The following is a 9,832-nucleotide window of genomic DNA, read 5'->3' on the forward strand; positions in this document are numbered from 1 at the left end:
GTAATGGGACAACCAACAGAATTGAGAGTTGGAAAAGATTTTATTAAACTCAAGTGGAAAAATAAAACTTAATATTATAACTGCAATCTGTATTCTCAACCGGAGACTTGACAAAATAGTCTGCATTTAAATATGTTCTGTATAAATCAAGGTTATTAAATCAGCTGAAATACATTTTCCGAAATACCTTCATTATACTTTTAAGGCAGGAGAAAAAGTAAGATACACTATTAAAAGAATAGTTCAACTCTCACATCTGTATGATAAGCTGGAGCCAGCAGACTGGAAATTAGGAAAACAACTTAGGTTAGCACTCCTACCAAAATACCTTTAAAAGCTGCCCTTGGTAAAAGCTGTGATTCTCTGGGTCTATACAAAAGATGAAGGCAGAGGGGAGCTGTGGCACAACAGGAATCATCTGTCAGGAGTCAGATTAGACACAATCACAGCCTTCAATTCAAGTTCTCCCATTGATTGTTGCCCTCGCAACACCGGACAGGATTTGTTTTGGTCCTTGTGAGGCTTTCTGGTGTAGCAGGGGCAGTGTGGCGGCATGGCACAGAGCAACAGACCAGCAAACGGAGGAAGGGATGCACGCAGGCTTTAAAGTAAATGGCTCAGCTGGGTGTTCAAGAGCAGGCTGTACCCCACAGAGAGTTGATTGTGTGTCTGGGGCTCAGTGCTGCTGCTGTCTGGTTTCTAAAGGCTGTGGTGGTAGAAAAGTGCTCCAATTTGCTTTGTTAGCAATGCAGTCTGACAATGCTCACACCCATAGAGGGGAAAATTGTCATAATAGAACTCCTCTGTATTATTGAAATGCATTGTGGGATGTTCCATTTACAGGCCCCATTCATTTTGCGAATCAAACACTACCCATTACAGAAACCTACAAATGAAGAAACTCAACCATAAACATGTTTGTATGTTTATTTCAGAACAATTTGGCCCTAGCCTTGTGAGACCATCCTGATCTTGCAAGCTCCATTGTACTTTACTTGCAGATCAGTCTGGGAACGTGCCACGGCGTAAAAATTTGGAGCTGTTTGTCAAGCAAACGTCCAATCAGCGTTTGTTTTGAAGCAGGTCTAAGTGTGACGCAACAAGAAGCGACTGTTCAGTGATAACAACATGGCGGCTTCCGCCGATGAAATGAGCGCCGACATCGAGCAAGTTTTATCATAGTTAGAGAGTATTCCTTCTCTAAAAGAAGAGCAAAATACGACACTCAAGGCTTTTCTCGGAGGAGCACCCAGTATTTTCGCCCCTTCCCAAAAGATCTCCAAACGAGAGTTCCCAGATGGATTTGCTGAGCAAATGCGAATCATGTGAACCAATCCATCTGGTGGAGTCAGCGTAATTTGTTCCCTCATTACAAAGGAAACCATAGAACCAATTAAGCTTATAAAATCAATAGCTACCTTTGGCTCACCACTGCACTTTTGCACAACGACCTGACTTTTCAGAACTCCACGAATAATCTAGCTTTTCAATTCTACCATCATGTACAGAACAATAAATAACTCCACTCCAACACTAACTGCTACAACCACAACACAAGACTGGAATCCATCACTAGATCAATTTTGCATATATTTATTCCAATACCTTCTTACAAAAACAATTATTGTCAGAAATATGTTTTTTTCACACATTCACTTTAAATCTGGAATGACATCCCACATTACATTAGAGCCAATAACCACTATTACACATTTCAAAGTGACGTACAGTATAGTATATGTGCATTTGATGGAAGAACATACTTTCAACCACTGACTCAAATCTCATATACCATCTTGCTCACTCCTTTTAAGTCCTCTCCTCTCTAATGTCTGTGTATGTTTTGTTTTTTGTCTTGTTTCTGTTAAGTGTTTCTGGGTTTTTTTTCTTTCATTTTATATGATGATGTGATTCTGTCTGTTATGTACTGCAGAACAGGAACCTGCCATAGACCAATTTTAGTCAGGCCAAATTCACGCCCAATGTCAGCTGGGATCGGCTCCAGCCCTCCGCGACCCCGATAGGGACAAGCGGTTGAAGATGAATGAATGAATGAATGAATGAATGAACATTCAATGTTACTTTTAATCATTTCCTGTATAATAATGATAAAAATGAAATTAAAAAGTAATTGCAAGTAACATTGCACCCGTTGACGATTATGCCCTCTAAATCATTTTTAATTAGACGATTAATTGTGTTATAATGTGGGTTTTTTGTATGACAGCCTCTTTAACACTGATAGTGTTTTTGTTTCTATGGAGCCAGATTCAAATCATAAGTAATCACCAGAATTTAAAAAAAATTACAAGTTTAAATTCAATCTTTTAAATATATATTATGTTTAATTTGATTTGGAGTGAGTTTATTTGTAATATTACAGATCTTAACTGCGTCGGTTTGTTGGTAGTCTAATGTCGCTTAGTCTTCATGATGCTATCTTTCATCGGGGATCACAGTGGAAATAACTTTACTCTGTTATCCTTGACAATTATCATAGACGGGTGCGACTTCTATGGACTGAAACAAAACAACTAAAAACTAAGAGAACACACAAAAGGTGGCTACCTGGTAATTTGTCCTGCAGTTTCCCATCAATGTATGATCCATTTTTTTTGGGGGGGGGGGGGGGGGGGTTGATTACACAACCTGTATTATGATTTCATTACCATGAATTGTGAGTATGGCACCACTCACATTTTCCATATTAAAAAGCAGGGCTGTGTATTCTTGGCCCCAGCTGAAGGGAGTGCAGAGATTAGAGCTAATACTTTTCATCTGGTAGAGAAGCAGATGATCTTTTTACAGTCTGGACAGTGGTTGGTGAGTTTGAGATGTGACTGGACAGAGATTAGTTTGTTATCTCTTATAATAAGTTCAGTGCATCACATCAGTAGATAAATAGAATTATACGTAATAGCTACTGTCACTACTAAAATAGACAATGTATTAATCTGCGTTGATGCTCATCCTCATCTGTTCTTTGTGTACGCGTGGCCTACATTTCTTTGGCTGCCACAACAATTTCTCCATTTTTATTTTAATCAGTCCCTCTTTTTCTTTCCTTTTTGCTGTACCTGTGATAATACGTTTCTCTCCAGGCGTCTGACACGTGGATAGTCAGGGGCGGCATGAAATGACTGTGTGATGGATTTGTCAATTAAAGCAAGCTGAGCTAAGAAGCTGTGCAGTCCCTCTGGCTGTCTATCTGTGCGTCTTTATATGTTTCACTCCCTCCTTCTCTGTCTCTCTTTTATTTTCTTTTTAATACTGACTCACAGGGACGCTTTCACACGAAACAAACCACTCACTATTTCCCTGCTGAGAGGCAACAGCTGTAACATTTACTTGCTTTTAGCAAGATTAATACACCTTTTAGGTAAGCAGAAGTGATCTTATTATTGAAACAGTGAGTCATTAAAGGTCTGCATGGCCCAGTAACAAAGAACCTTCACTTACTACTCAGATCCCTAAACCATACTAAAAAAGCTTCTGTGCATACTAAAAACATATGATATCACGGCAGTTTAGGGATTTTTCAACTTTAATACAATTATGGCTGCAGCTAATGATTATTTTAATTGTCAATTATTTTCTCGATGAATTGATGAATGGTTTGGTCTACAAAATGTCAGAAAATGGTGAAAATATGGATCAGTGTTTCCTAATGTCCAAGATACTGTCCTCAAATGTCTTGTTTTGTCCACAACTCAAAGATTTTCCTGTCATAGAAGAGGAAATAAACCAAAAAATGTTCATCTTTAACAAGCTGACCTCAGAGAATTAGGACACTTAAGTAATTTAAAAGTTGACAACTAATTGATTAATCATTGCAGCTCTAATGAAATTGTATATATTTACAGGTCATAAATCTTAACTGCTACATAACCTTAATTAGGCTACGCAATATGGAAAAGTCCCATTGAGAACATACAAAGTGGTCTTGCCCAAAAGTACAGGCCTGTTTCACAGCTGAGGTGCACTGCTGAAGTCATTTGTTTTCAGTGGATGACATTGACAACACTCAAGTTTTACCAAACTCCTATAGCCTCAGCACGCCATTCAGTTTGCTGTCATGGACACATGGACACTTTCTTGGACCATCACTGACAGAAGGTCAAAATGGATGTTACGTAAGTCCCATTAGCTGCAATGCCACGCAGGAAAGGTACGAGTTTCTTTCCCTACACCCTGCCAAGCAAGACATGTCTGTTTGACATTAAGTTGGGAAAGTAAATTAGATCATGACAAGGTATTAATCACTGTAATACAAAATACAGGCTACAGAACATTTATTAAGCATAATGCGTGAAGGACTTATGGCATGGAAGAAGGGTGAATTTATGAAAGTTGTGTGGATGCATGAATGCATATCTGTATATTTAGGCCCCTATGTGAAAGAAAACCCAAAACAAGTTATGAGTCTGGACACTGGAGCATAGTATAGTGTCATAAGACTTACTGGCTCAAATTAAAATGAGCATACATCAAATAATTGACTTGCTGTCTGAGCTACTGTGCAGTCTAATTTTGAAAGAGCCACAAGAGTTCCAGAAAAACCTCAAGGAATATAACTCAAACCTTGGCTGTCAATGGGCTTTTAGATTAACACAATTATTATCAGCTCTACCCACAGCAGAGCACTTTACAAAGCACCACTCAAGCTCTTATCTTCAGCAGTCAATTATAAATACCCAATCAGTCATTTTTATGGGCTGAATGAGCCTGACCCTTGATGAATACTAATCTAATTTCCATTTTTTAAAATAAAGTTTCTGCACCACTACTGTCCCAGTGGTGGGTGTTTTCCACTTTGATTTGTTTACCTCAGCGGACAGACAGACAGACAGACAGACAGACAGACAGACAGGAAAAAGGTGAATAGATGTTCAGAATCAGAAAGGTGTTTATTGCCAAGTACCTTTTCACATATAAGGAATTTGCCACGATGTTCAATGTGCACAATAATCAAAAATAAATAAACAATTAGCAAAGTACTGTAATCAAGAACACAAATAGAAAAAAATACCATAAAAATGTGAAAAGAAAACAAAGTAGTGCCGTTTTGTGCAGAATGTGCAAAAAGTATGGTAGTGGGGGTTGTGCAAAAAGTCACAGTATTAGAGTTAGATATATGTGGTGCTCTACACTTTAGGTCAGATGATCAGAATATGCAGACGAATAAATAATAACAAATAAGTTACATTTCCTCAGCAAAGAAATGTTCTTTATTTTTTGCTATACATTAACGCCATCTAGCGAACGGTTGGGAATTTACTTTGAAGGAAGTGACGTCGATTCTACATTTCAACCAATCAACAGTCGCGGTTGAAAAATTTGAACGTCAACTCGCACCGATAGTCGGTTACGATGAGTTAAAGTCAGCTAAAATGGGTTATACTGCTGCTTAGTCGACAAAGGCATTTTGTTTAAGCGATATAGACTTGCTGGTAAGTTTACTAACTTAACGCTGTTTTCAAATATGACGACAGACCGTAGCTACTGAACATAGCCAGTTGGGTTGGCTCGCGTTACGCTCAGTAGCATGCTAACTAACTAGCACGTTAGCTTGGTCATTTGTTTTGCTGAGGTTCATCAGTAGGTCACGCTGTTGGTAAACTGAGTAACTCTGAACTGATCGGAGATCCAGATTTGTTTATATGTACCTTTAAACATTATGTTAATGCTTTCCATTGCCTGTTTGTATCCACTGACCACTGTTTATGTGATGTGTGTGGGGTATATTGTGTTGTGATGTTGAGTATGTAAACTGTACATGCACTGATGTTCTGCACAAATGAAGTTCCTAACGGATAAATAAAGATACTTGAATTTACTTGAAGAGCCATGGGGAAAGAACGGGTCCAGAAGAAGTCCTTCCAGCACAGCCTGGAGGACATCAAGGAGAGGATGAAGGAGAAGAGGAACAAACGGCTGGCTAGTGCTTCAGCTCCCAGAAGAGGACCAAGAGGATCCAAAAGTATAAGCAAAAGCAGTGGTAAGGAAATTAGGCTTATCTTTGTACATCAACGATCACAGTTTCAATGTAGCTTTTAAACCTTCCCCCAAAATGATGTAGTAATCGCCAAAGACATGTGGATGCAGATCAATAACATTCATCCCGTGTTTTCCACCAGTGGCTAACTCCACACACACCCTCCTGACGGGGGTCCAGCTGAACAACAAGGCGCTCGCTGTAGCCCTGCAAGCTGAAAAGGAAAAAGTGAGACAGGCCAATGCAGTGATCTTGCAGCTGAAAAGGGAGCAACAGGCCCTGTTTCTGCACCTACTTCTGTTCAAGAAGAAGCTCAAAGAGCAGGAAGCTCTGGCGGTAAGTGCCTCAGAGGTTAAACAAACTCTGACCCTAGCCCTGAACTCTGAGTTGATTCATCCTGAGATGGGAAACTCCAGAACAGTGGATCTTGCCTTAACAGCATCCAATACTGCATGGAGGAAATGAAACTGTCGGATTGAGAAGGAGAACGGGAGAAATTCAGGGTTTGTTGACAAAAACCTGCCAGCAAGCAGCAGGTCAGGTTCACAGAGTTTAAATGATATTTCCTCCTGGAACTGAAAATCCAGAGTTTCCCCTCATCTCAGGGTTAACAAACTCTTAAGTTTTCACTAATCCTGCTTACTGAAACAGGACCCAGTGGTCTGTCTTGTGTTTGTTGATTAACTAATCCTGGCTAACATGGAAATTATTTTGAAATACTGCGTGCCATTGTACAGGAAACATTTAATTTATTTCTGTTTTGATACAGACTAAACCTCCAAACATCCTTGTTGGACCCGAACACTGTGTGGATTCAGCCAGGTACCTTTTTTTTAAAAGCAAAAATTAATCGCATACAATTTGATCAAATCTTTCAACCTGAGTTTTACATCAGAATGTATTCCCTCTCAATTTACAGGACAAAGCGAACCAGTCAGAACCTTGAAGAGCCCCTTGCGTGCAAAGCCTCACCAATTTGTACAGGTAGACACATACACTTACTACTACTCTTAATATCAATATTCAGGATTTGCCATAATAGTTTACATATTGTCAGCTGACTACATTTAAACATTTTGTTAATTCATTTAAGTATGTTATGCATTCTGCCAAGAGTGTTATCCGTAGAGTAACACTACACATTTGAATATGAACTAGTCTTCAGAGCAACAAGTTGGCTAATTCTTTAACGTTAAAAAAAGTTTGCACGTTGTTACATGGCAGCAGTTTTGTTCTGGTCTTTACCGTTTTAAACTATTCAATCTTTTATTCCATCCAACTATTTTAATGACGTTGATCTTTTTTGTGCTTTTCTTCACAGTCCCTCAGCCCTCTGAAAGGAAAGCACAATCTGACAAGCAGGTTGCCTTGCCATCTACAGTGGGTGTGAGACGTCGCCAAGCGGATAGAAGAAGCAGGAGTAGGTCTGAGCGTGTGCAAGAAAAGAGGTCATTGACCGAGGAGGAGCCCGTCGCAGGCTTGCTTCCTTTGAGTCCGATTCACAGTGACTGTGAAAATATGAATCAGGCGCATCGAGGAGCGGAACCAGATTTTGCGGACCCAGCCGACATTGAGGAGCTTCAACATTCTACTCCTGAACCGGTCCCACCCAAAAACAGTAACCAGGAGCGGCCGAGCAGGAAAAAAGCCCCGCAGCAGCCCCGCATCAAGCCAGAACCTGCTGCACGGAAAGCAGAGAGAGGCCGCAAACCAGACCGTGCCCCATTAAAGAAACCATGGGAGAATCCAAAACCCAGAGCTCGTTCCAAGAGTCGGGACAGGTCAGCCACCCGGGGCAAAACGGCACCTCCGTTACAGGGGAATAAGCTCAACACCTCACTGGGATTTAACGACACGTTTGACTTTGATTGCGAAGAGGCGGTTCACGTCACACCATTCAAGGCCAAGGCAGAGGACAATCATCCCTTTAAGCTCACCAATGAAAAGACTCTACAAACTGAGGCTTCACCTGTGGTTTCCAAACAGAATGAATCAAGCTCGTCGTCACCATCTTCTGAATCAGAGGACAGCCTTTATGTCCCTCAGAAGAGCAAACGGAGACAGACCAAGGTGATCGCCACTCGTAGAGGTCGTCCCCCTAAAGTCGTCCGACAGCAAGAAAACATCCCTCCAAAACCTGAAGTGTCTGGTGAGCTTTTCGGTTTCTCCTCCTTGTTTAACTTGTGGTTTATTAGTTAGATGGTTAGAATTAAACCATTTATGTCATTGTTTTTTGCCTTGTAGTCTTTAAAGATGAGGAGTCGAGTCCTCAGGCTGTAGATCCCAAAAAGGAAGAAGCTCTTCACTTGCCTGACTCTAGCTTCTCAAACAGCCCTGACCCAGCAATGCTGAGACAGGAAAATAACCAAGGTGAGTGAATGGTTAGGAACATGTCGACTTTGTGTGTCTTATTGCACTATAACAGTGTTAGCTTATGATGCCACTGAGGAGCAGTAGTAATAAGTAACACATTTCCTTTTATTCACAGCTAGATCCATTGCTTCTAAATATCGTTGTCCATAACATTTCTAACCATTATTCTAAAAGTTGTATGACAAAAGATGATAAAATGAAGTGCCTGAAGACAGTGTGTTTTACGAGATACTGTACAGAATTGTGGCCTGGTGTTATCCTCTCGTCTCGTGATGGCATTACTTTGTGATGTTCTCTGTGACATAACAAAGGGAAGATCAATTAGTCGCATGGCTCAGTTTTGTGTGTGAGCATGTGTTTTCTGTTGATGGGACTATAATGTGAATTAAAGATTGTTAATAAAGTGTGTTTGTCCTGATTTTTCAGAGCCTCACAGAGCTGTTATTAAGAAGGATTGTTTGTTGTCTGTCAGTCCTTTGGTCGAAGTGGAGATGATGAGAATAGACAGCGTCCTGTCCAATTTCGGAGATTCCTCCAGTGAAGCTCCTCCTCTTATACCCAACCAAACGCCCCAGAGGGTCAATACACGCAAGAAACGTACGTTTAATTGTCACTTCCTAAACCTGCTTGTTGAAATAAAAAAATCTTACAGTATGACTGCTGAAAGACAAGAGCTTTGTCACAAAAGCACTGGGCACGTGGGAGGTTTGGCCACATGGCATTTCTTCATTGCATTGTCACTTTTCGATGCATTGGCTTCCTTGCATTCTTTCTTTTATCTGTGTGCACATGAACACATACACACACACCTCCTGTTTTCTTTTTCTTGCTTTTGGATCACGTCTTCCTTCACATTTCTACAGGTGGGCTTGGTGTAAGGACAGCAGGGCGGGGCTTGAGTCTGTGTGATGTGACCAATCTGTCCCCTGCAGCCTTTCGAAAGTTCTCCTGCGGCAGCTCAAGGCCATCTGATGCCCGATGCTCCACCCCCGTTCCTGCTCGTAAGCGGCGCTGCACCATGGTGGTGGACTACAAGGAACCCACGTTGAATGCGTAAGTTCACACGTTAATGCTAACTGTTAGTGGTTTGTTCACATTTACCGCATAATGCTCAACAATTACATTGTCATCTTGACAGGAAACTTCGGCGTGGAGACAAGTTCACAGACTTGCAGTTCCTCCGCTCCCCTATTTTCAAGCAGAAGTCTGGCAGGAGGTCTGTGCAGAAATCAAGGGACTCCATTAGCAGCCAGCAGGCATTCAAGAAATACAATGAGTCGTTTGTTGGATGTCGCTGAAGGCAGCTTACAATGCCCTGTCAGTTTTAATGTGAAAGTGGTCATTTTGTTTTCCACTCTCAAGGTTGTATTTCTTTATGTGTTGAAGAATAACTGTGATTAGTTTGGATCTGATTTTGTTTGTTCTTTCTTTTCTCCTGCACTTCTTATTTCTAGCTTAATGTAT

General features: G+C 40.7%; 1 protein-coding gene across 1 annotated transcript; it reads left to right on the plus strand.

Annotated features, from left to right (window-relative positions):
- Positions 1 to 5,342: 5,342 nt before the first annotated feature.
- Positions 5,343 to 9,666, plus strand: sgo1 (shugoshin 1; the record flags this gene model as incomplete). The annotated part of the gene is made up of 10 exons (XM_083925513.1): positions 5,343 to 5,450; positions 5,846 to 5,998; positions 6,138 to 6,331; positions 6,765 to 6,817; positions 6,915 to 6,979; positions 7,317 to 8,144; positions 8,240 to 8,365; positions 8,795 to 8,965; positions 9,232 to 9,421; positions 9,507 to 9,666. The coding sequence occupies exons 2-10, from the start codon at positions 5,848 to 5,850 to the stop codon at positions 9,664 to 9,666; spliced, it is 1,938 nt and encodes a 645-aa protein (XP_083781639.1). The 5' UTR covers positions 5,343 to 5,450; positions 5,846 to 5,847.
- Between the last annotated feature and the right edge of the window lie 166 nt (positions 9,667 to 9,832).

Source organism: Echiichthys vipera, assembly GCF_963691815.1.
Source record: "Echiichthys vipera genome assembly, chromosome: 13".
NCBI classification, from domain to species: Eukaryota; Metazoa; Chordata; class Actinopteri; order Perciformes; family Trachinidae; genus Echiichthys; species Echiichthys vipera.